Source organism: Prinia subflava, chromosome 11, assembly GCF_021018805.1.
Source record: "Prinia subflava isolate CZ2003 ecotype Zambia chromosome 11, Cam_Psub_1.2, whole genome shotgun sequence".
NCBI classification, from domain to species: Eukaryota; Metazoa; Chordata; class Aves; order Passeriformes; family Cisticolidae; genus Prinia; species Prinia subflava.
This window is the reverse complement of record NC_086257.1, coordinates 1,330,887-1,356,474: the sequence shown is the minus strand read 5'-3', so window position 1 is coordinate 1,356,474 and position 25,588 is coordinate 1,330,887. Positions and strand designations below refer to the sequence as shown.

The following is a 25,588-nucleotide window of genomic DNA, read 5'->3' as shown; positions in this document are numbered from 1 at the left end:
TTACTGTGCGCTGTCTGGCAGAGCTAAACAACTGCCTCAGCCATGCTGCAATATGCAAGTATTAGAAAGTACATTATATTAGATGCCAGTCATTATCACAGTGACCCATATTTAGGGCTTCAACTGCATCTCTGCCAGTCTTCCTAAAGCAGGTTTTATTGCCAAGCTTTTACATGTGCCACTGTTCAATCGAATAGAGCAGCCTTCTGCCAGACTGTGAGCAAGATTAGGAAGCAGAACTGACTTTTAAGTTCTCCTAAGAGCAAGGGGCAACAAATACAACCTCAGAATATGAAAAACTGAAGCAAGAGGAAAAATTTGAAAATGTAGATTTTCACAAGGTGGTTTTCTTTGCAGTGGACAAGTCTCAGTTGGCTGACTCACTGCTAACTGGATTTACTGGACCGCATCAATCACATTCTTAATATCTGTATTTCAGCCTTTACAAGTCATGTCAGAAAGGTTCAGGTTTCCCAGAGTGGTGCAGGGTTGCTTCCTCAGCCCAGAGCTGATGGAAGAAGAGGGCAGTCATATAGAGCTGGCTGGGCCAGCCTGGGAGAAGAGGCTTTGGCAAACACAGTTATTGTAAGGTGCAGCTCCCCTCACAACCCCAGTGATGGAAAGAGCACCCATATACTGAAGAGTTAAATGCAAAATGCAGCAAAAATGTCTGTAACCAGCAAAACGTGAACTTTCTCCCTGACTGACCAGAGACTAACTGTGGAAAGACGAAGAGTCAAGTTCAACAAAAATATTCTGACACTTCTCTACCAGAAGGATGAAACGGGGAGAAAGTTCAGGAGGGCTTTACAGAGCCAGCCAGAAGGCAACTGCAGGCTTAGGTCACACTGGACACATTTCAGTGTAGAAATCCAGCAGCTGGAGAAGCAAGGCTGAGCACAAAGATCCAATGCCCATGTGCCAGCCAAGCAGCAGAGGCATCTGGCTGCTTCACAGACCTCAGCTGGGCAACTTCCCCACACAGGCTGCCCTTGGGTGTCCCAGGGATGTGCAAGGAGAGCAGAAGGGCCTCCGGAGCCTGCAGCATGGGCAGCTCCCCAGTGGGTCAGCCACATCCCCACAGCTCTCCCATCACCTTGGGAAAGGCCTCCCCACTGCAGCATCCTCCTACTGCCCCCTCCTCCACCCCACGGGGCTGGAGCCCAGCTGCTGCCTCCCATCAGCAGCAGCTTTGTGGAGGGCATGTGCTTCCCATTCCAAACGAACACACACTTCCCAGATCAGAGGTAAAAGACTTTATTATCCCATGGGTTTTTCCTAAGAAGTAAGATTCCCACCAGACAAAATATACAAAGCATCTTATGTTTTCTTTCTAAACAACTGCATTCTCATCCTATGGAACAGTGACCACATTAGTTAACCCCAAAGAACCAAGGTTTGTCCTTACAGCTGCGGGATTGCACGGTTAGCACATCCAATGACCAGTTAAATCATGCAGTACCAGAGGGCAGAGCAAGAGGCCTGTACGATCACCTGAGTGCAGGCTCAGGCTTCTAGAAATGAAGAGAAACACAGGGCTTAAATTTACCAGTTACTTCCATTAAGAGAACCAATTCTCTGACCCACTTCTTGTCATCCTCTTGGCAATTAAAGGCTGGGGCTAGGAGCAAGTTATTGCTGGGAAAACACAATGCTAGAAAGTAAATACCCATCTGGCAGTGGGAAGCTTTCCACACCAACCTGCAGGAAGTGCACATAATTCTTCATTTTACGTCAAGCTTAAAGCAGAATTAAACCAAAGTGTCGTCCTCTACTTGACAGAAATTAATGTTTATCACTGACTATGTTTATATAAAATAATAAACACTCAGCCTCTAAGGACATACTAATTCCTATTGCATTACATGACCATCCTGAGATCCTGTTTTGTTTTCACATAATTAACTCATAGAATTAACACTCAAAAGTTTAAAGTATATTAACTTTGCTTTTTGGTTCTGCTGAGTTAATGATTGTACTTGCATTTACTTTATCCTTCCTCTTCCAAAACAACAAGCTCATTTCAACAGATGGTGAACAAGTCCAGATTTGCTGGAAACCAATTAACATGAAGGTGCCAAGCTGAAACTCACTCCATTCTTTCAAGCCAAAAAACTGCCTGAATTTGAAGAACCTAATTAGTTTTAACTACATTTGTGGAACAGAGGGAAGAATATTTAATTACCCTGCAATTCTTCTGTCTGTTGATCAATAGAAATGCAGTTTTGTTCACACAATTTCTCTGCAGTATATTGATCAGCTGAATCTTGTCTTGTACCAGTATCTGTACTCCACTGGTACCTGCAGATAATGTGATACACAGCTGGATTATAGTTATTACTATCAAAACAGCGTTCACTGGAGGAGCTACACAAGAATACACACTGTTAAAAGATTTGAAAAACCTTCTTCTTCACTTGCCAGTAACTGCCAGTTCTGCTGCTGACACCACCTTCCCTCTGCTGGGCTCTCAAACTGCCCTGTCTGTAGCCTCACAACTATTCCTTTCCTAAGTGCACCTGGTTTAGGTCATTACATCAGCACCAAAATGGAAATCGTCCTCTTGTGCATACATCCTCCATCCCAGTGCCAAGGCAGCCTCAGAGCAATATCCCAGTCTGAAATTGCTCAGCCAGGAAAAGAGCACCTATTTCCAGCATTCCTATTTCTCAGCCATCCCTTCTACCCAAACCTGCTCCCAAAAGAGATTTCCATTCTGTGGTGTGGAAGAAGCTGCATCTACCCCCAGTTATCATTGAGCACTGTGTAAATTTAAGCCCAGCAAATGTCTTGGGTAGGTAGCAGGGAAGAAAGGCCACAAAGGACCCCAGAGGTTTGAGCTGCACAAGCTGGAGGGAGTATAAAAAGTAGCCACATTACCATGTCTAAAGAGAGGGCTGAGAGCATGTGTGTGCATGTGTGTGCAAGCAAAGCCAAGGAAGGTTACATCTGGAGAGTGGCTTCATGACTTTTGGCAGATAACAGTTTCGACCACAAAAGTGTTTTCAAAGTGACGAATACGATGACAGTTTCCAGCCTCGCGTCGACTGATACCTAAAATGATTTAAAGAGAGGAGAGAGGTGAATCAACAAATGATAATCCGTAAGAACCAAAGCAAGGAGGGAAAGGAAAGCAGATGAGATGCAACTTCTGAACACGGAAATGCAGGGACAACACAGCTCATACGGAAAGCAGCATTATCTGGTCTTTGGAAGAATGAACAATCTCCAGGATATAGTCCTGCAGTAAGAGCTGCCATGGGCTGAAGGAGTCACCTGGAAACAGCTGGTTTCAGCTGACAGCAACTCAGTGTTATCTCAGGGACCAGAAAGCCTCAAGAAATCAGCAGAAGTCACGGGCTGGTACAGAGCAGTGTTTAAGTGTTTAAGAAGTCCACCATTTCCTCTCCAGCTGTTTGTATCCCTGCGTGCCTGATCCCTGCTGTGGCCCCAGTCTTGGGTAATGCCTCCCCTTGGGTGATACTTCCCCCATGCCCTTCAAATGCAGGTCCCCAGCTCTGGGCAGCTCTGCTGGCAGCCCCTCCCTCCTTACAGCAAACCTGTGGTGCCCCAAACAGGACCGTGCCAGGGCTCCACGGCAGCAACCAACAGTGTTTGCACCATCAGGTACAGCCATGGGGACCTCTGCACCCTGCAGCTTCCCCAGAGATCCAAACCCAGCTGACTGTAGATCCACCTTCCAAATGAGCCTTTAAGTACACCTTAAAAGCAAATTAATACAAATACTGGTATTAAAGAGTATTTTGCACCAATGTTACCATTTCAATATAAGGTACATATTGCTGATTTCCATGAAATCATTTTTACACACTCCAATGTCCCCTCTTTGCAGTGTTTTCCATATTATTAGGAGCTTAATTAATTAAAGGCAATTTGCAGATCTAATCTGCTCTGAATAGCTCCCACTGAATCAGGTGCCTTGTCCCAGGAGCCCACGTGTAAATGAATTGCTGACTGCTGCAACCATTTTTGCAAAGTTTCCATCAGGCTGATGGACGACACAAACACAGAAATCATCACCCATGTGCAGCAGCACCCTGAAGCTGGGTTTTGATCAACTGGATGGAAAATACCTCAAGGGAAACCTCCAGAGGGAAACCCCACTCTGGCCATGAAGAGGCCAGCATGTCTGCACAAGCCACAGAGGGGCTGTGATGGGTGAGGAGATGGGGCAGGGCTGTGATGGGGGGTGAGGAGATGGGGCAGGGCTGTGATGGGGGGTGAGGAGATGGGGCAGGGCTGTGATGCGGGGTGAGGTCACAGCAGGGCTGTGATGTGGGGTGAGGAGAAGGCAGGGCTGTGATGCGGGGTGAGGAGATGGGGCAGGGCTGTGATGCGGGGTGAGGAGATGGGGCAGGGCTGTGATGGGTGAGGAGGACAAGGCAGGGCTGTGATGTGGGGTGAGGAGATGGGGCAGGGCTGTGATGTGGGGTGAGGAGATGGGGCAGGGCTGTGATGCAGGGTGAGGAGGACAAGGCAGAGCTGTGATGTGGGGTGAGGAGAAGGCAGGGCTGTGATGTGGGGTGAGGAGATGGGGCAGGGCTGTGATGTGGGGTGAGGAGATGGGGCAGGGCTGTGATGTGGGGTGAGGAGGACAAGGCAGGGCTGTGATGTGGGGTGAGGAGATGGGGCAGGGCTGTGATGGGTGAGGAGGACAAGGCAGGGCTGTGATGTGGGGTGAGGAGAAGGCAGGGCTGTGATGTGGGGTGAGGAGAAGGCAGGGCTGTGATGTGGGGTGAGGAGGACAAGGCAGGGCTGTGATGTGGGGTGAGGAGATGGGGCAGGGCTGTGATGTGGGGTGAGGAGAAGGCAGGGCTGTGATGTGGGTGAGGAGGTCGCAGCAGGGCTCTCACGTCGGCGGGCGCCGCGCCGCCGCAGCCGGTACGTCTCCTTGCCGCTGCACAGGCGGTAGATGAAGGAGCCCAGCTGCTCCATGTCACTGACGTGCTCCGTGGCGATCATCTCCTCCTGAATTATGTACGTCTGAGGCAGGTATGTCCCTTTCTGAAATGACAGAGTTTCCACCAAAATAAGGCACAAACACTGCATGAGCGCAAGTGTTTCGCACAGAGCACCATGGACAACCAAAGTGCAGAAAAATTCAGTCGCTGTTGGAAGGCTCAAGCTCCACTTCCTGAGGCCAGTTAACATGTGTCCTTGTCCTTGCAGGAAGCTGTCCCTTGCTACTAGCACAGTGCACACAAACCAGATTAGATCCAAAAATGGAACGTTCACATAAGGGGTGAAGTCAGTGTAGGATCAACCCTGTTATAAACTGACCCAAATTTTAGAGCAGGATGCCCAAAACTGTAACTCTGAGAGTACAACAAACCCATCTGGAGTGAAATAAAAGCTTATCCAAAATTCCAGGAACTCCACTGAAATATGTGTTCTACATTTACTTTAAAAGGCTAAACCCAAAACCACCAGCCCAGTTCAGATTCCAACATTTCCCTCTCCTCTCTGGTCCACTCAGCACAACCACAATGATGTCCTGCCCTTACTGCCCACAGGAATGGGCACTAGAAATGGGCCATGGGCACCACATTCAGAGCAGAACTGAGCTCTCCACACACCTTCATTGTTCCAGGAATGTCTGGGGCAGTGACATCCCTGGTGTTGGGGTAGAGGTCACTATGAAGACCAGGGTGATGAGTGAGGTGTCACGGCAGAAAGCTACCAGGGTATGGAAAAAATGGGGTTTCTATGTGCCCCCCAGAGATGGAGGTCACATCTTGCCCTGCGGGAAGGAGTTCAGCTCAGCACTGGAGACTCTCTGCAAGCTCATTCCCAGGTGCTCAGGGCATCTTTCATGTTTGGACATTGCTGTAGCAACAAACAGCTGTGTAAAAAGTGCAGCTTGGGTCGGGGGCACTTGTGAGTAGATGGTAACTAGATCATGAAGCAAAGAATCACCTCTGGTCCCTTTCCTTAAGAAGAGTCAAAGAAATAAAAGAACTATCAGACCCTGGGGCCAAGATAAGCATAATCAAGGTGAAAAGCAAGCAATAGCAGCACCATTTCAAATATCACCACTTCTGTTTCCCAGGACTGGTTACCTCCACAGAGACATACCTGGAAACACACTACCTTAACTCAGTGCTGAGCTGCTGGGCTGGCACAGCCAGGTGGATCAATAAGGCTGTCCTCTAACATTGCAGGATTAGACAATTAGTGCCAGTTTGTACTGCACTAACACAACAGTTCTGCAAGAAATTCCATTATTGATTCTCAGGGGGAGAAGGCAGGGGGGCTGTGACATACGAGCAGTTCCTGGCAGGGGCTGTCATGGTGACAGCCAGGGCTGGGGCTCAGGATGTGCTGTACCCTTGGCCTGGAGAGAGGGCTCAGAGAGACAGACATGAGCACACAAGGCAGTTTCTTCAGTGTCTCAGACTGAAATAGCTGTGGCAGGTGAAGGGGGAATCACCACTCCTCCATGGCAGGACTGTGCAACAAGGACAATACCTTCAAGTCTCTGCCAAGAAGTTTCAGCAAGCTAAAGCTCTGAGCATCTTGTGTTCTGCAAGAGATGTGGATCATCCATCATTTAACTGGGTCACCTCCAGTCTCCTGCTGCTGCATGGGGGGAGCATCCCTCCATCCTTTTATGTCAGACACCTGATGCAGGCCTGGTCACTGAACTGTAACACCTGTGCAGAATAAAGCCTGAAAGAAGTAGGTGCAGCCACTCTGCAAGGGGGCACCTTGGCACCAAGCTGGCTGGGAGGGAAGAGCAAAGGAGGTTCTCCAACTCCCTGTGCTGCCCCAGTCTGCTGGAGCCAACCACTGGTGTTATTTGCTGGACTGTGATTTGATTCTAGAAACAGGACTGCAGTTCCTGAACACTGAACACCAAAACTCGACTTTCTGCTGGGAATTAGTCTCGTTCATTAGGGACTTGACTGCATTCAGAGATGCAGAGAAGGCAGAAGTCTCAAAGTCCAAGGACTAACAAAGCTCACCCTGAATCCAAAAAGCAGCACTTCTGAGGAGCGGGGAAAGTCATGAGGTCATAAAGACTCTCCCTGCAGCAGGAAGAAACTTGAGCTTCCTGCCTGATCTGCCCCCCCTACATGAGGCCATGAAGATCACAGGCCCACAGGATCACAGCTAATTCAGCTGGGGAGGGACCTCAGGACTTTATCCCATCTGGTCTTGAAAACCTTCAAGAATTTCAAGGAGGCCACACAACCTCCCTGCGCACCCTGTTCCACTGCTTCACTGTCCTCGTGGTGCAAAACTTTTCTGAGCCCAAAACCAAGCTAGCCACTTTAAAACAATGTCTCTAAGGTACAGGTTAAAGCCTCCACAGACAGACTGAACACTACTGGACACCCATCTCAATAATCAGGAGGTTATTTAAACCCACATCTGGTTTGGGCTCTTCAAGCACATAAGACCACTTTAATTGTATTGTTGTTCCTTTTTTAAATTCAATGACAATGCATAATTTTCACTGATCGTGAGTTTACGTCTGTTATTTTAGGATGTGACCAGCACTCCCAATCTCAGTTGTTTTCTCTCAGCTTGTGCAATCCTGCCTTTTCCATTTCCCTCTGCCTCAGGGACTGGTCACCTGCCACGGTCAGAAGCTGTGACAGGTCTGGAGCGGGTTGTAAGTAGATGTGTGTTGTACCCCAGCGGGGTTCCCAGCACATTTGCCAAACAGTCACAGAGCATGAAATGTAGGACTGCTAGGAAACAAACTGGGAGTTTGACAGGGACTGGAGATCAGGCATCTCTCCAGGCATAACTGTTTGCCTCTGAGCTTAACTGCTGCAAAGTTCACCACACTGCACATAGCAGGAAGTGAGCAGAGGGAATTTAAGAAAGAGTAAGAATCAGACGGTCTTTTTGTCCCCTTTCTTTTAAACAGACGCTCACAGGAGTGATTAAAGACCCAGGCCCAGTGCCTTGATTTACCTGCAGAAGACTGGGACAGGTATGTACTTTTTGTAGTGTGAAAAATCCTGTGCTTTTTTCCTGCTGAGAAGATTAAATAGTATTCTATTTTAAGATGGCTGCTTTCAGCGGGCTTCTGAACTAAACAAAATTGCTGGTACTAAACCCAGTTAATGCTGGCTGTTAGCACAACTGCATGAGCCCAAGCCTGGTGCTGCAGGCCAGCAGGGAGGGCAGAAGAGATTTCCCCCCAAAAAAGTGAATGCTGAAGGCCTATTCCTTCCCAAGGGACACTTAGAGCTCTGCAACTGGCAACCACAGTGCAAACCCCAGGAGGGTGAAAAGAAGGAATTTTTTCTTTTTTCCCTTGATTCCTACAATCAGTAAACACCAGAGGGAAGGAGTCTGCTGCTTCTCTGTGTCTCCCTGGTCAGGCTAATCATCATGCCAGCCTTACTGTGCTGTCTGCAGAATTGTTATTTCAGCTAAACCTGCTGAAGCCTTCACTCTACATGAAGACTCAGGGCCAAGGCTTATTTCCCCAGCCAGCAGTTTTGATTTCCCAGGAGCTGCCAACCCAAGGGAAGCCTGCAGAACAGGCAGGGCTGCAGCTGTACCTTCACGTTGACCAGCAGCTCCCACAGGTTGCGAGGAGGCATCACGATGGTGGTGTTCAGCTCGATGACGTAGCACTTGTCCAGCGTTATGTCATGGTACGCCGTCAGACCCTGTGTTCCAAGCACACGAGTTACACAGCTGAACCCTCTGCAGTGAACTGGGACTGGAAATGGGTGAGAAGAGGGAATTCGGGGAAGACAGGAAACTGCACTAAACAAACCTCCCAAGCAAGCAAGTAGAGGGTTGGAAAAACCTGCCTTGGGCAGGAGGACGGCTCAGGAATGTGACAACAGCGACAGTGCTAGGCCACAAACACGGAGCTGGTGCACCCAGCTCAGCCCCTGCTGTGCCCCCAAAGGCCCCAGGAGCTCCTTACGCGCTGGAAATCGTGGATGATGTCCGCAGGGTCACTCCCTCCAAACTGGGGCACTGGGACATTGATTTGCTCATAGTTCTCCTCAATGTAGATCTTGACATCTTCATGCAGCTCCAGCTGCCCTTTGAAGGGCGAGTACAGCGAGTCTTCATACAGGACACCGCAGTGGAACACGCTCTCACGGGGAAGCTGTGGGGACAGATCCAGGCAGGGGTACAACACACACACCCCCCGACAGCTACAGCAAACATGGGCAGGAATGTACCCCTGCTGGCTAAAACATTCATCACATGCTTGAAGATATTTTAAGATCAATCTTTTTACAGAGAACATTCTCGGTGAACCTAATGCAAACTACGCTTGTGAAATGATCACATCTCACATCATGCTAGCCAGGTCGAAAGGGAATAAAGAATTCCCTGCCAGCTTTCATGAGGAGTAATTCAGAAAGGCAGACTGACTGCCTGCAAGCTATTTTATTTCACCAGGCTGTTCACATCCCTCCATAGCCATGGCTTCCAGTAACTGCATTTTTCTACAGGAGGGACAGAAGCTTGGGCTGAGTACAGCATTGTTTCTAGATGCCCTTGTAGCCTGGAGTGGCAAATGCAGCAAAACTAATTGGAGTCACCTCACAGCAAAACAGGAGCTGCTGCCCTCTGAACAACCTGGGAGGTGTCCCTGCCAGGGCCTCCCTCAGGGCTAGGGCTGCTTCTCCTAGGGAAGTGCCTCCACCAAAAACCTTGTGACAGGTCCCCTCACCTGGGACAGGGCTGCTTCTCCTAGGGAAGGAAGTGCCTCCACCAAAAACCTTGTGACAGGTCCCCTCACCTGGGACAGGGCTGTGTGTGAGGGGGGAGCAGCCCTAGGGCTGCCACAGCATTTCCAGGTCAGGTGTAAATGAGAGCGTGTAATAAAGCACTGATGATTCTTGAAACAAAGACTACAAATTAATTTGACAGCAAGGAAATTTATGGACAAAAGGATTATATAAAAAGACTCTTCTGCTGAGTGGATAAGTGCTGCCTGCAGAGATGGAGGCAGCAGCAGTCCTGGGAGAACTCATTCACTAATGGCCACTCCACAACACAACGAGGGCTCTGGTGCAAATCAGTGCTGTGGGCTTTCTTGGCTAAACACTCAGCAAGCCAGAGCTCAGCAGTCTCCTCCTTAAAAAGCAGCTCTGCCCCCTTTCATTTCCTATGTTCTGACCCTCCACAGTGCTGCCAGCCCAGTGCCTTGGCCAGGCCAGGTCAGGTTTTGCAAAGACTACATGGAAGAAAAGGTGCTGAATTTAATGGAGTTTGAGGACTCACTTTCTACCTCATCTCCCACTTAGTTCTTACATCTCTGCTTGCTTTATTAATAGCAGCACCTATTTTTGTCACACCTACAGAGTTCTTCTGTTCTAGAGCCTACAAAACCTACTGCAAAAAGCTGTTCCCTTGCCTCTACCCCCTGTTCTCTCCAGGCTTGCTCTCCCCTCACAAGCCATGCTTTCAGATTGCCATATCCCGGACAGCAGTGATGTGGGGTACAACTGACAGGATATTTTTATGCAGTTAAAAAGAAAGCAAAACAAAGCCATAAAGGAAGGAGAGGGTTTCTGGAAGGCCCTTCCTGGCATCAGGGATGGAGGTCAGCCTGAGCATAGCACTTAAGAAATGTCTCATCTGCAGTGCCCAGCAGCCTGGCTCCTGAGTCACCACAGCGCAGGGCAGCAAAAACCCGCAGCACCTCTCCCAAAGGTGGTCCGGCTGCTCGGGCTGATGGAGCCAGAAGCGCTTCCCAAGTCACTCCTACCTGGGTGATGAAGAAGTATCTGTACACGTACATCGATGCAAAGACCAGCCCCAGCAGCAGCACGAGGAGGCCCATGGTCAGGTAGCACACCCCGCTGAGCGACGACCGGCGGCCCTGCGCCGCGGGGACCGCCTCCTCCTGAGGGACAGAACCACAGCATGTCAGCAGCCTGCTGCCATCCAAAGGGAGCTCCAGGGCACCAGCAACCTGGCTTCCATCCAAAGGGAGCTCCAGGGCACCAGCAACCTGCTGCCATCCAAAGGGAGCTCCAGGGCACCAGCAACCTGGCTTCCATCCAAAGGGAGCTCCAGGGCACCAGCAACCTGCCCTGCCATCCAAAGAGGTTGTGCTGTGCAATGAACAGGGCAGGCACAGCCCTGCAAAGCTACCTCACACCTGGCAACAGTAGCACACTTCTTGTGCATTTTGCCTCCCTTACCCCAGACACATAAACTACACACATTATATACATATATTTTATATGTGTTGAAGAAAAATGTCTGTGTGTGTGTGTGTGTGTGCGTGTGTGAACACACATACATCCCACCAATTGTTCAGAACAAAGACAAGCTTTGTTTCAGTGGGTGATAAAGACTGACCAAAATAAAAAATAAAATCAGGAACGAAGAGTTTCTGGCTACTGAATGTACAGCATTTATGTATTTACAGTCAAATATTTTTTTTTAGTTGAAATACTGCCACTCACGGCAGAATTTCTCATTGGAAATTTTGGTGATGGGAATTACTGGTCCCAGAGAGGCACCTCCTGGCCCTGCTGGGGTCCGAGCTGATACAAACAGATGCGCTGATCTCAGCTTCATCTTCAAGCACATTGTAGGACAGCTCCCATGAAAATGGACAGAACATCAAAAGAAAACATACCTGTCCTTTTCAGAGTGCTGCCCAATCTATAGAGACAGTAGACAGCTCACCTTGTCACAGCCCTGAAAACAGAGGGCAGTGCAAAGGCAGGGTTACCTCCCAGAGACAGCTCATCCCAACCTACAATGCTCTTGTTTTTACTGCCAAAATAACCCTTCAAAATGTTAAGCAGGACGATGTAAGGCCTTTCAGAAGCAGATGAAAGAAGCTGGTTCAGAGATGCCCCAGTTTCCACACAGAAGAGCTGAAAGCTGCCCTCAGCTGAGCAGGCAGGCAGGGGGGAGAGGCACCAGGGAGGGCTCCTGCAGATTAACTCCCTCTGTGCAGTTTGTGATCTGATGTGTTTGACTAGACAGACCCTCTCTCCACAGCTACTTGGAGACTGCTACCAATGGGAGGAACAGACTGAAAAGCAAACATCAGCCTCTCACTTCTAAGGTTCCTCACTTCATAAAGGAAGAGATGTTTCTCCAGGATAACGTGGCCAAGACCCACAGGGTGGTGCCACTGCTGAAGCCCCAATGGGAGAGGCACCTGGGCCCCTGCCATGCTCTGGTGGCATCAGATCAGCTCTGCCCAGCCCAGCTGGCAGCAAACACCCCTTTCCCTACCTTGGAGCAGCCCTTGTGAGAGCAGCAGTTCAGGGCCAGGCTTGGAGGCATCGTTCCTGTCCCAGACTAGGACACCCCAGCATCGCTGAGGTGTCTGTGGGGACCCAGCCAGGTGGGGATTCACCCGAGCTCCACTGAGATGCAGGAACTGTGGCAGAGCCAGGAGCCTGCAGCCCCTCTCCCACCTGCTCCACTCCCAGCCAACAGGGACTCCTACAGATATTGACTTTTTTATTCCTAGCCACATTCAGCCTGATGACTGCCAGGACCAAATTGCTTTAGGGGAGCTACAATTCCAGCACACCTCCAGAAGAATTTAATCTACATTTATTTTTCCTTCATCCCAGCTGCTGAAAGACCCACAGCACCTCGATTCACCGCCAGCTCCCTGCACTGAAGGATTGCTGCAACCAGTTTGCTGCTGCTCCTCCAGCAAATAAAGGGATGAGCAAGCTGAAAAATACATTTTTCCTCTCCTTCTGCAGACAATGGGCAGCAACTCTGACAAGCCACAAAGAACAGAAAAAAAAGAGACAAAAAATCACATTACTAGAGGAAATTTAAAGGCTCTCTGACATGAACCACTAGGACAAGAAAGTCATGCTGGATGTCAAGTGTTTCACAAAAACAGTTTTCCCCAGATACTTGTCATCACAGAAAGAGTGCAGATGGTAGGGGTGAAGAGGAAGGAGATCTCCTGACACTGAAGCAAGGCTGAGATGTTTAATGCTCTGCAAGTGAACCATATCCGAAAGGTGCCAGGTTGCTGTGGCGGTTAATGCACTGCTGCTCCCGCAGTGGGCTGCCAGTGCTGGCTCCAGGGAGGGCTTGGAGAGAGGCTTCATGAGGACACAGCAACTCAAAGGGAAAAAAATACTCCCCCTAAAAGAAAAGCTGTGTTTGAACAATGGTAGGGAGAGGAAATAAGCCCTCAATGGTTTGCTACTTGCTAGGGCAGTTCTGTGTTCTCTGCATGACCAAAGACACTGTGAGACATCCCACTTCTTGCTGCCAAAGATGAGTTCTGCTCCCTACAAAACATTTCTGGCTTCAGGAAAAGTGCCCAAGCTTTGAGTTGTGGGAGAAGGTGGGAGAAGCAAAGCAGAGCTTTGCTCTGGAAGAAATTATTAAACAAACTCCCAAATTCTGAGGGAGGAAAGAAAAAAATCAGCAGCAACCATTCTGACAGAGCAGCAATTTAGGCAGTGAGGTTAAAAATGCAGCCAGCCAGCCAAGTGGAACAGTTAGCACAGTCCTGCAAAACACTGCATAAAAATCACCTGGAAAAACCTGACAAAAACTGTGTGTCTCCATCCCCCAGCCCAGCAGATGGAAAGGCCACCAGCCTTTATCACTGTGAATAAAAGACAATTTAAAAGCAGCTACGTCAGTCTGCACCTCAGCTTGGGGCTGGAGGCGTCCCCAGTGCTGAGAGCCCACAAATGGAGCAGTGCACAGCCTGCTCTAACAGCTCTCACCCAGGATAACCAATCTGCACCGGCCTGGAAAAATCCAGGAAGCTTGTTCCACAAGTTGCTGCCCTGCTCATGCCACTACACACCTTTCCCACTGCTTCCAGTAGAATTGTTTACAAACAGGGTACTCTAAAATCCATCACAGCTGATTTCCATCTCTTCCTGCCTAGGAATGCCTGACTCCCCAGTAAGGGGAGAATCAGACTTGGCAGCAGGGTTTTCCTGAAGAGCAGTTTGTGCCTTCAAGGTGTGCACTTCCAAAGGACAAAAATCAAAATATAAAACACACAAAAATGTCGTACATTCACCAGATGTTGAACAATATTCTAGAGAATTCATTAACCAGACACACTGCTTGCAACAAGTCATCCTATTAATTTTCTGCCTTGATCAAGCTTCGGATTGTTTTTGGCCAAGAGGAATGGGAAAGGTTGGGGTCAGAACCATCCCTGGGCAGAGGCAAGGACAGGTATTTCAGCTGAGTACATGGGCTTTCCTCTTGTTGTTGTTTTAAACACAATATTCCAAGAGCTGGACACGTTTTACACAAAATTGAACATAAGGCCCTTCCTCCCCTCCCTGGGCTAGAGGACAACATTCATTTGCTTCTCCATGAAAGAACAGAAGGAAAAGAACAGCAGTGGCAGAAGGACAGCACGACCACAGTCCAGGCACTACAGATGTGCATGTGGGGAGGATGCACGGACACATCCACAGCTCTGCTGAGCATCCCACTGCCACTCACACAATGATCCCTTTTTGCTCCATTTTCCTTGGCAGTGCCCCTTTGCTGGCCCTACAGAAAGGGCTGGGCCAGCTCCCTTTCCAGTGGACCATCTCAGAAGGGGCAATGGGTGGAGTTCCTTATGCTCTGAAACCCAAGGGGAAGCCACAGCTCCCTCTTCCCCTGCATGAGCAGGGGTGGAAAAAGCCCCCACCTGTCACAGAGAGCACCTGCACATCTTGGGGTTTTGCTTGGCATTGTCCTGCTAATCCTTCATTCCGCTGGGAAGAGTCAGAGGCAGCTCCGTACACAAGCCTGAGCTCCCAGACATGCTGACTCTGCTCCAGTGTGCAGGCACGATTGCTTTCAGACACTCAACCCAGCACTCAGCAGCAGGCAGGATATTGGAATACAAAAAGGAATCTCTTTCCTCGGATAAAACAGGCTCTTCACTATGACTCAGTGAACTGCCAGCTCATGGGGCCAGCACAGGAACAGAGCACACGCAGCAAACACCCAGATGGGAAAGGATGGGGGCATGATACAGACCATGGGGTAGAGGAGGATTGAAAGTATCCTGAGGGGTGGGGAAAAGTCCTAATTCAGTCTTTGTGGATTTTCTTTGGAGTTTCAGGTCTTGCTGAGGACATGATGAAAATGGCTGGTGTCCTGTTATCCCTGTTTGGTACTGAATGGTTAAGGAACACTTCTCCTAAAAGGTAGTGGTGAACAGAAGCACAGTGGGCACAGTATCTGGTCCAAGGTTTGGAAATCAAGTCCAGAGGCCACAGTGAGTCAGAGCAGGGAAACCTCCCAGGCACCTGGGGCTGAGCCAATCTCCCCAACTTCACAGCACCGAGCCTTTGGAGGAGCTGTTCACAAGAACCATACCTGGTGAGATGCTGCCTTTGGAATTTCTCATTAATACAGGAGAAGTTATAAAAATAGAAATGTGACATTATTGCTCCTTCATCATCCATGTCTTGCTGAAGATGACAGAAGTGAGAAAATTAAAGGTGTCGTGTCCCTTCCTGAGTTGCACATTGCCTCGGCAGAGATGGGCTCAGCTCAGGGCCCTTTTCTGCTTCTTCAGCTTCGGAAACAGCTCTGAGTCCTCCACAAATCCTTTTTCCTGCATTTCTGAAACACATGGGTTTGAAATCTTTCATTTTAGGTGTTTGTCAGGGCCTGACAAATGGGACAGAGATTGGCAAATGTCTAAATATACACACTCAACAGGAAAAGAAGTGCGGGGTGACTAAAAATAGTAGATGTGATTTTGATGACTGACAAGTGAGAAGAGAAATGCAATGCAAAGGGATGCAGTTTGGAGACCAGTGCAATCTAAAATATGTTATCACTCTCTGGGACACTTTTCAAGGGAGCAGCAGCCTGAGCTCTCAATGTTTAATGCACTGACATAACTGCAGACACTGCCATGGCTCCCTCATGGGTTGCAGGCTCCAAACTTAAGAAACTCTCATCAGAACAATCTAACTCACCTCGCTGTTCACTCATTTCCGGTAGCCACGGGCCAATATAGACTATGGGAAAAGCAAAAAAAATATCAGTTCAAGGTGGCTACCTCCAGCACATCAAATCCCATATTCACAGGAAAATCAGTTACTGCTTTACAAAACACAAGGTCTTGCAATAGTGGCACCTCCACTGACTTCAAGTGCAAAAACCCCACAGCTGATCGCTGGAAAATGGCAGTGCTGCCACTTGCAGTAGGGTAAGCTGGAAGGGACTGAGCTCTCCTCTGATGTGATGGCTTAGCTTTGAGTGTCCCCTCTTGGGAAAGGGGCCCCATGCCTGCACCAAGAGCCTGCCCTTTCTGCCTGTGAAGCAAAGCCCTCTCGTCCACCCCCTGCTGCCAGCACCCCTACTACCCACAGGTCTGGGCACTGCTGGCATTCACTGCTGCTCCCCTGCTCCAGCAAAAGCACTGGAGAGTCTGTGGGACAAGCTGTAAGGTGAAGAAATCCAGAGCTGCCTCCCAAAGACAGCCATATCTGTACTCAGGAATTCCAACACATGGGAGCCCTGTGGTGGAGAGCCCCAGGCATGGCCAGAGCAAGCTGGGTGGGCAGGCAGGCTCCAGACTGGAGCTCCTGCCAAGCTCTGCAGAAGGGAGGTGAGAGACTACACACAAGACAAAGGCAGACAAAGGAAGACAAGAAGAGGGAGAGGAACAAAGAGACAAAATATCACAGCAAAGGCATCCTGGTTGTGGATGCCTTTCAAAGCACCCATCAAAGCACCCCTGACACTCCAAAGAAGGCTCCTGTGCCAGATGAACAAAAAATGAGTCCTGTCCTCATGAGCAGTTATGCTTGGAGAGAGAAAAGGACACAAAATGAGAATACCAGGTGAGCCCATGGGGGCAGACTGCCTGAGGAACTGCCCTGGCTGAGAGGGATCAAAGCTCTGCACTAGCAAAGAGAGGTGTCTCAAGGAACCCACACAGGGAAGGAAGGAGAGTCCTTCCAGGCTGAAGGGCATTTCTGATGCTCTAGGTCAGAAAAGGAAACGTGCATGCAGACAGAGAGGAAAACACACACACACATATATAAATATATATATATATGGCACACAGTTTCCAAGGCAACCAAAGTCCCTGCTCACAGTCCTTGAGCAGTGCTTGCCCTGGCCACCCAACAGCATTTCCACAGAGAACACAACTGATGACTTTTGGACACAAAGATGCCTGGAAGCAAAAAAAAAACCCAAAAGAAGCCTGTAATTAAGAGACTATCACAGCTGAAGGCAAAGAAGTTGCAATAAATGAATCTAATCACACCTTTGAGGGACACCACAGCCTGTGACTAGCAACAAAGCCACCTGCCTCAGAGTCACTTCACAGTGCTGGAAATTAGAATATCAAAAACAACCACTGGCTAATTAAAACCCCCAGCTTTGTTGCTATATGACAAAGACAGCAGGATGTTAAAAATGCAGCCTAGCATGTGGGAGCTCCTAAGCACTCAGTGATCAGATTTTCCTTCTCCCTCATCAGCAAGAGAGATAAAATCCCCTTTTCTCCTTTTTTCATCCCTCTCTGGAACTAAGGGGCTGTTTGTCCTCTCTCTTTGCACAGGGGTGAGGAATTAATTTCCATTTTTCTTTTAATTTTGTTTCTTTGGCAGAGGCACAACAACTTCCAGCTGGAATGATTCCAGCCTCCCTCTCCTTTTTCCCAGGAGTACAACCATTCAGAGTATTAGCAGAGCCAACAAAGCCCCTGCTAAAAACAAGGCTGTTCTTACCACGCTCACAGCTGAAGCCCTGAGCATCATGTTGAACAGAGAGGCAGCCAGAGAGAAAATAAACAGCTGTGACAAAGTGGCAAAAAATATCCCAGCCTGGGCATTTAACAGCCTGAGTGCCAAAACAGTGATTCTGATAAACACAGCCTGATTTCCAGGCCACTCACTGCCATGATGGGGAAAATCAATCCCTGCCACGGAGCAGCTCCAACACCACAGCTGAAAGGCTCCGGAGCACCTGGGCACACCTCACCTGGGAGAAGGAAGAAGCCAGCACAGCCATGTGAAGGCCATGGGTTGTTTAGGGTTTTTTACAAAACACTCCCTGAAGTGGGATGTGGCATTAAAAGAATGGGAATTTTCCCCAGGAGAAGAATGGAGGTTAAGCTTTGGCACTGGGTCTCAAAACCTCTCTAGAGCAATGAAAAGCAAAAGGCAGCTCAAGCAAGAATGAAGCAGAGCAGCTGCTCTGGGAATAGGGGAAGCTCTTAAGCTGAGAGGTTGGCAAACTTAAAGAGAGCCTTGACTCAAAGGTAAGGACATATGCAGGTGGGCAGACACCTGATTCCTTAAAAGACCTCTCACAAATGCCAAAAATATTCAAGAATGCTGTGAAACTGAGGTAAGGAACTGCCAACAGCTTTCAGCTTGCTCTTGGTGTAGCTGAGTCTTCCTTCTCCTCCTGGGTGAAGGGAAGAGAAGCTGCTACCAAAACCAGTCTGTTTTGAGCCAAGCCATGAGCCTGGGTCCCCACCAAAGTGCTGAGCTGTCCCTCAGGACACACACCCCTTTTCCCAGACTGCAACTGTACAACTGCACAACTGCTCCCACTTAAAACAAACCCTGCTACCAACCCAGGCAAGTGGCCCTGGGCCCAAGCCAAAAGAGACAGAGGTTTTGATTTTGCAAGAGGTGTGAAGGATTGGGTGCTGCGGCAGCATATCTGAAAGCAGAAAATGTGACAGGGGAAAGACACATCAAAAGGTTTCACACGATTTCACCTGAAGTTTTTCACCTCTAGTGATGCCCTTGGATGCTAATGAAGCACCCAAGCAGAGCAACAACTGGCCCCAGGACTCACCTGGACACTGCCACTGGGCTTTCACACTGCTTCCCCCAGAAAGCTCTGTGTCTGGAGAGTTTTTGGGTGTGTACAATTCAAAATCACAGCACCCACCTCAGAGCTGGAACAGTGAAAGACAGGCAGAGATGTTCAAATCAGCCATTCAGGATCTCACCAAGAGCAACCCAAGCACTGCTGATCTGGCTATGGCCAATGAAGCCAGCACTGTCCATCCTCACTCTTCCTCTAGATGTGACTGATTCCCAAAAAGCTGGAAGGAAGGAAATGCCATGTCCAAGATGCCCAAGAGCACCCAAGGTCCTGCCTTCTGCTGGTTCTGCAGACACAAGAGGCAGTCACAGCCAGAAACTTGCACCGATCACTCTGAGCAGAGGGGCAGAGTCCAGCATCTCTTGGAGGGCAAATTCAATCATCTTCAAGGAAGCAGACTCCAGGTTACAGCATTTGCTTCTTCCCTGAAAATCAGGACTTGTACAGTGTCACACCATAAAATGAAGTCACTGCTCCCTTCTGGAACACTGACAGCTATTATCTCTTCTCCCAGCAACAGCACAGGAAAACTCAGGCAGTCAATCCTACACTTGAAAATTCACCACAAAGAAAAGGTGTCTAGTTTAACAGCAAGAGAGAGGAGGCAAATTTACTCTTCTCTTTGTTGTTCAAACTGACTTCAAAGGTAGGGCATGGCACCAAGGAAGACAACATTGAAAAGCAAGTGCAGAGAGATGAGTGAAAAAACCCAGCACCCTCACACTGTCCTCCCTCAAACAGTAACACTGGCATTAAAAAAAAAACCAACCCAAACATTCCTAGGTTCTCACACATCACTTGGGAAGAAAATACATGTCTACAAGTGAAAATACCTTTTCCATCACCTGTAAATCTCGTAATGAGCAAACATTTGGTAGCACAAAATCAGGGAACTGCAGAGTGGTGCACAAAGACATATCCTCCATCTCTCTAGACCTGACTGCAGTGCTCTGCTGGATGCAGCTCCCTCAGCTCCCTTCCTCTGGGCTTCTGTCCCATACTTACTTTTGGTTCATTTGTGCCCTTTGAAACTCTTCTTTTTAAAGGTATTTCTTGGTTTTCTGTGGTTTGCAAAAAAACCAAACAAACAAACAAACAAACAAAAACAAAAACAAAAACAAAAACAAAAACAAAACAAAAAAACCCCCAAAAAACCAAAAACAAACAAACAAAACCCCAAAAACAAACAAACAAACAAAAAACCCCACAAAAATCTCACCAAAACCGCTGTGCCCAAAGCAGGTAAACACAACAGACTCTTCCCCAGTGAAAAGCTCCTCCATGCAAAGCTGAGCTGGCTCCAGCTCTCCCCCAGCTTTGGGAGAACACAGACCTTTAGACAGATATTTCCAGTTTCTCTGTCTCCAGCTCTTCAGTCTACATCTCTTTGGTGAAAGACAGCTACATGTTTCAAAATTTGGTTGCATTTATAACGTTTCTGCTTGGAATAGACACTCTCTGTCCTAATCTCTCTGCCAGTTTTAGCCAGATCCTTTGTCATGCTCAGCTGGAATATCAAATATTCATGTCCCGAGTCCAATAAGACACTGAAGCCTAGTATTTCATTAGAGCAGATCCTGCAAGGGTTCAGAGACCATTTTTTTTTTCCAATTCAGACCTTTTCCTCTGCGTCCAAAGCATCCCCAAACCACAGAGAACAAAAACAAAATGACAGTGCTTCTCTTTAAGCTGACAACTCCATTCAGGCCACAAAAAGAAGTCCTCACTTCAGCCCACGTGGTTATAAGAGGGTTGGGCAAAGACCAAGAATAACCTTCTGTTACAGGAAGCTGCTTCTTAGAATTGGGATCTACCATATTCAGCTCCCTAAGCCTGAACGTGGTGAGAGCCCCCGCAGCTCGAGAACCTCAAGCCTGGACTCAGGCCTGCATACATGTCAGTGAGCACAATCAATCCACACTGCTGCCAGCAAGTTTTCCCTTCCTCTCTCTGAATTTACAGCTTGCTTTGTGAAAAAGCCTCTTTAAAAGACTCCTCATCACATCCCCTTCTGTCGCCATCTGTCTCCTCACAACATTCTGCAAAGAAGTCACCCACAAAACGCAACACTGCCCTGGCTCGGCGGAGTCCGCAGGCTGGTGTGACCCTGCTTTAAGAGCCCAAAGAGCCCCTGCCCCTCCACCTGCCCCGTGAGCCGGAACCCAGCTCTGGAGCAGCACTACTGGAGGTGCACCAAACCGCTGGGAGAGCCAGAGTGGCACTGCTGTCCTGCTGCCACCCTGCAGCGCTGATCCTCTTGGGCTTGCTCGGGCAAATGCAAAGCGTTTCCAGCTCACAATGCCCAGCTGAGCACCAGGAAAGGCAGGCGGGCAGGGCCACAGCACCAGCCCAGCAGTGAGACACTACCTGCCTGCTTAAGAGCTCCACGTCCGCAGCAGACTTGCTCCTCACTGGGGAGATGTGCAGTCACAGGGAACAGAGCTTCCTGGGCACCAGAGGGGCCCTCAGGGAATGTGCTCCTCCCGTGTTTCCAGGCTTTGCCCCACTATTTCTGCCAAACAGGCCAACCACAATGGGTGTGGGAGCTGTGGCAACAAGGAGGAGGCTGGGGCAGCTCAGCCATCAGCCAGGAGCTGAGGCACCCACCAGACAGAGGTCCTGAGGTGCAGCTCAAGGAGACCACACAGACATGGGAGGGTTGGATGGATCCAGTGCCAGGCAGCAAACAGCTCCTTGTGGGAAACTTCTCCACACAACCAGAACGGTGTGATCCAAAGACCACTGAGTGTTGTCAAGACTTTGGGAATGCAGATGGGATGAAAGGCACAAAATCAAAGCCTGGTACTACTGCAACCAACCAAGAGCAAAACATCAGTCACACCCTGCAGACACTGCTGTGTGCACCCTGGAAAGCCCCTCACAGCCCCCGGGCCTGTGAGCCATTGCCAAGGCGTTTCCAGCAGGCTCACCAGGCCTGTGGATATGGAAAGGGCTCTCCCAGCCCTGCCTGGCCTGTAAAGCCCTTCTCTGCCATCAGCCAGAGCTGAGCAAACACTGCCCTGCCTTCCTCACTCATCCTTCCAGAGACAAACAGGACTGCATGAGCGGTTTCCTTTCCCAGAGGCAGGACACCAGGTTTCTGTGGAAGCAGCCCCTGGATGACAGAGATGTGTCCCCCAGGCAGCAGCCTGTGCTGCAGTGTTGGCTGTAAGGCACCATTCCCCCAGCCAGCAGCACCAAGTGCTGCGCACAGCCCTCGGCCAGGAGCAGCCAAAGTCCACTCTGGACACAGAGAGGGCTGCGAGGTGCTTCTGCCCTCCAGTGCCTTCATCTGCACCAGGTGAGGCAGAAGATTTTCATGAAACCCCTTCTCCTCTGGCTCTTGTGCTGTCTCTGACAAATAATGAGCAATTATTAGAGGGATGCACAAGGGACAAAAAAAAAAAAAAAAAAAAAAAAAAAAAAAAAAACAAAACTAAACAAAAAAAAAAAAAAAAAAAAAAAAAAAAACCAAAAAAACAAAAACCCAAAAAAAACCAAACCCAAAAAACCCAACCCACGTTTTGACTAGAGAGCTGCAGCCATCAGTTTTGTTTCCTGTGGATTTCAACATCCATCACAATCACAAGGAGCATATTTCCCAGAGCAGTTAAAGACACAGCCTATGTATTTGTTTCCATTTCAGACTGCAAATATGGAGTTCAAATTAAAACTCACTGAATACTATTTTGCATCTGAAAAAATATTTCCCAATGAACACACTTATTTTACTGGCTGCATACGCTCAAGCTGCCTTTCACTCAAGGCTGCTACATCCCCACAGGCCCTACTAATGACGAGACTGGTTCTTCTATAAGCTGTAAAAGTCTTGCAACAGTCTCAAAATTATGTGGATTTTTCTGACAGGAGTTTAAATTGCATATTCTTCCTGATTCAAGCCAAGCTGTGCAGGGGAGAAACAAGGCTCAGCACATGCAAGCTTGCTGTCACGACTCCTCACCTACTACTTTTCAGGACACATTAGCATCACAGACATCTTCCTGCCTGCCGCATCTTTGCATTCACCAGCACCTGCCAAAATTCACAGGCTGCGGAAGCTGCGCTGAATCATTTCCCAGCTCTGGCTCCTATCACTGGGATTGAAGTTGTGAGATCAAAGAGGAAAGGAATGCAGAGCATCTTGTTTGCATGTCACCAATGCCATTTTGCTGCGAGGCAGCTAGAGAAAGACACACACAGACAGAAATTATTGGCAGCAGGAGCAGGAGTACGGCAAGAAAGACCAACGCCACAAGCTGGGTGTTTTACAAAGGTAAAGGTCCAGCTAAGTCCAAGCATACCAAAGAATCCACTGTCACAGTCTGAAAAACACCATCAGGAGAAGGCCACCTGATGTCCGTGGCTGTGCTGCTCCCTAGATGTCCTCATGCCACACAGTCTCACTGTAACCCACTCCTGCCCTTACTTCATGGGTCTCATGCTGATGTTCTCACATGTCTGTCTGCTGGAGTCAAGAGACTGTTGAAGAGTCTTTGTTTGAAATTCATGTGTTTAAGTTTCTTTGTAGCTCACAAAGATGGGCTTAGAAGAACACCACCATGCCTCCCAGGAGTCAGAGAAAGGCCCAAGGCAACATAAAAACCACTAAATTTATTATTTGCTACCTAAGCCAATTTCCTACGCCTGGCAGGACCTGAATCAGAATAATTTTGTTTGCTGGGATCTGGCAGCACTAATGATAAGAATAAGCTTCTGTTACTTGATTACTTTTTAAACTCCTTTTCTCACAGCACTCATGAGAAATAGATGGATCCTGCCTGAACTCCTGCAGATCAATAGAAGAACTGAGTTTCTGGCTGTGGAAAGCTGGTTTAATGGCAGGGTGAGCTGGAAGTCCAGTGTGATAGTCAGCTTCCAGGGCTGGACATCAGAGGCAGGATGAAAACTAGCACCTTCATTTGTAATTAGGAAATACAGTCAGGAAATCACCGAGAGGTCACAGTTGGCCACGTTCCCCCAGGTGTCTGTAGAGCTCCTTGGTGTGAGATTAACAGATGCAATCATGACAGCCTGAGCACAGCCAGACCCTGGCAGCACAGCCGAGAGCTGCGAGCACATCGTGTGTGATGGGAGAGATCATCATGGTGTGACTGCCTGAACTCTGCAGAACAGAGCGGTGTCCTGAAGCCCCTGCTGCAAAGCATTTCTCCAGGGCAATTCCCACTTGTTTGATGAGGTACATGAGGAGGAACACTCTGCAATGCTTCAGGAACAGAGCAAAACCACAGCTCCCACATCATTTTTCTGAGTCGGAGAGATACTAGGGTTCAATAAATGATCAGACCACACGCACAGCCTAGGGATTTGTGAGGAGTACAGAAATGCCATTTAGGACTTCTCCTCTGAAATGGAAGCGCTGTAATAAGGCAGAGTCGATGCTGTGGATCAGGCCCAGCTCAGGATGACACCCTCACACAACACAGAGTAGAATTCACCCAGTAGATCCACCCTCACAGCAGGGCTGGCAGGTGGGGTTCTCCAGCACCAGAGACTTCAGAAACCAACAGTGCCAAACACACAGTGCCTGATCCCTGTCCATACCGGAGAGGCGCACTGGCTGTGCCCAGCAGCGCCTGGCTACGGCTCACATCGTCTGGGACTGACCCACGCAACTCCACCCAGCCCCTGTTCTCTATCTGCTAGGGATGTTCCAGTGCCTGAAGGGATCCCAGCCCCTGCTGGCATGAGCACTTGTTCCCCTCTCCTACCCATCACCTGAAGCCAGCAGAGCAACTCCACATCAACTCCCATCTGCAAAGCATCCAGAGCTGTGTGCTCTTAGCCTCTTGCTTTTCATCTTGCTCCAGCACCATCTGTTTTCCTCCTCTTGCCTCTTTCCCAAGCCAAGCAGAAGCCTTCAGAGATGTCCGGATTTGAAATCCACCCATGCATGACCAATCCGAAATTACATTCCCGCAGGCTAAACCACCCAAAGGGACGAGTTCTGCTGCCACTGTGTGCGCTGGACATTAACTCCCGTGCCCAGGGACGGCTGCTGGCGCCACGGTGCCGCTACCCTGCCCCATCCCCTCCCCGCTTCTCCAAACTTCGGGGGCCACCAAGCCCCAGAAGCCGCCGGTAAAGCGGACACTTCAGCCGGTGCCTGTCCGAAGCCGCACCGCCCCACCTGCACCCCTCATCTCCCGCCGCCCCTCGCCCCCGCCCCACTCACAGCGCCCGGGGGCAGCAGCACGGCGCCCGCCACCCCATCGCCCCCCGCCGCCTTCTCCTTCTCCTTGTCCGGCTTGAGCGCCGCGGGCGGCTGCTGGACGCCGATCTTCACCATGGCCCCGCTCCGCCGCTGCCGCCGGCCCGGCACCGCCCCGGGGAGGGGCCGCGCCGCGCCCGCCCTCAGCGCACCGAGCCCGCCGCCGGCACCGGGCGGGCTCCGCGCCCTCAGGGCCGCCCGCAGGCACCGGGCGGGCCCCGCGGGGACCTGGCTGCTCGCAGCACCCCCGGCAGCACCGTCCGGCCCGCTCTGAGCGGCTGGGCCGCGGGACACGGAGCGGGTACAGCCCCGGGATCTTGGGGTGCGGCACGGTCAGTACTGCCCATGGCACTGCTGACTTCGGGTCAGCAAAGGGGAAACAGCAGAACAAACCAAAGCTGAACAGCCCCCGAGCCGAAGGTGCATCAGCAGATGTACCCAGGGAGCAGGGGTTACTCTGGGGAGAGCTGCGAGAACCCAGGCGCTCTTCGCCTGGAGGCCACAGAACAGAATCCGTGGAGGAACAGGGAGCACTCGGGTGGCCTTTCCCCCAGGAACAGC

At 49.7% G+C, this 25,588-nt stretch overlaps 1 protein-coding gene across 1 annotated transcript; it reads right to left on the bottom strand.

Annotated features, from left to right (window-relative positions):
- Nucleotides 1–1,241: 1,241 nt before the first annotated feature.
- On the bottom strand, nt 1,242–25,150 carry ITM2C (integral membrane protein 2C). The gene is made up of 6 exons (XM_063408304.1): nt 24,992–25,150; nt 10,724–10,861; nt 8,921–9,109; nt 8,544–8,654; nt 4,875–5,025; nt 1,242–3,054 (listed from the first exon to the last, which is right to left on the bottom strand). Exons 1-6 carry the CDS (start codon nt 25,103–25,105, stop codon nt 2,963–2,965), a joined length of 795 nt encoding a protein of 264 aa, XP_063264374.1. The 5' UTR covers nt 25,106–25,150; the 3' UTR covers nt 1,242–2,962.
- Between the last annotated feature and the right edge of the window lie 438 nt (nt 25,151–25,588).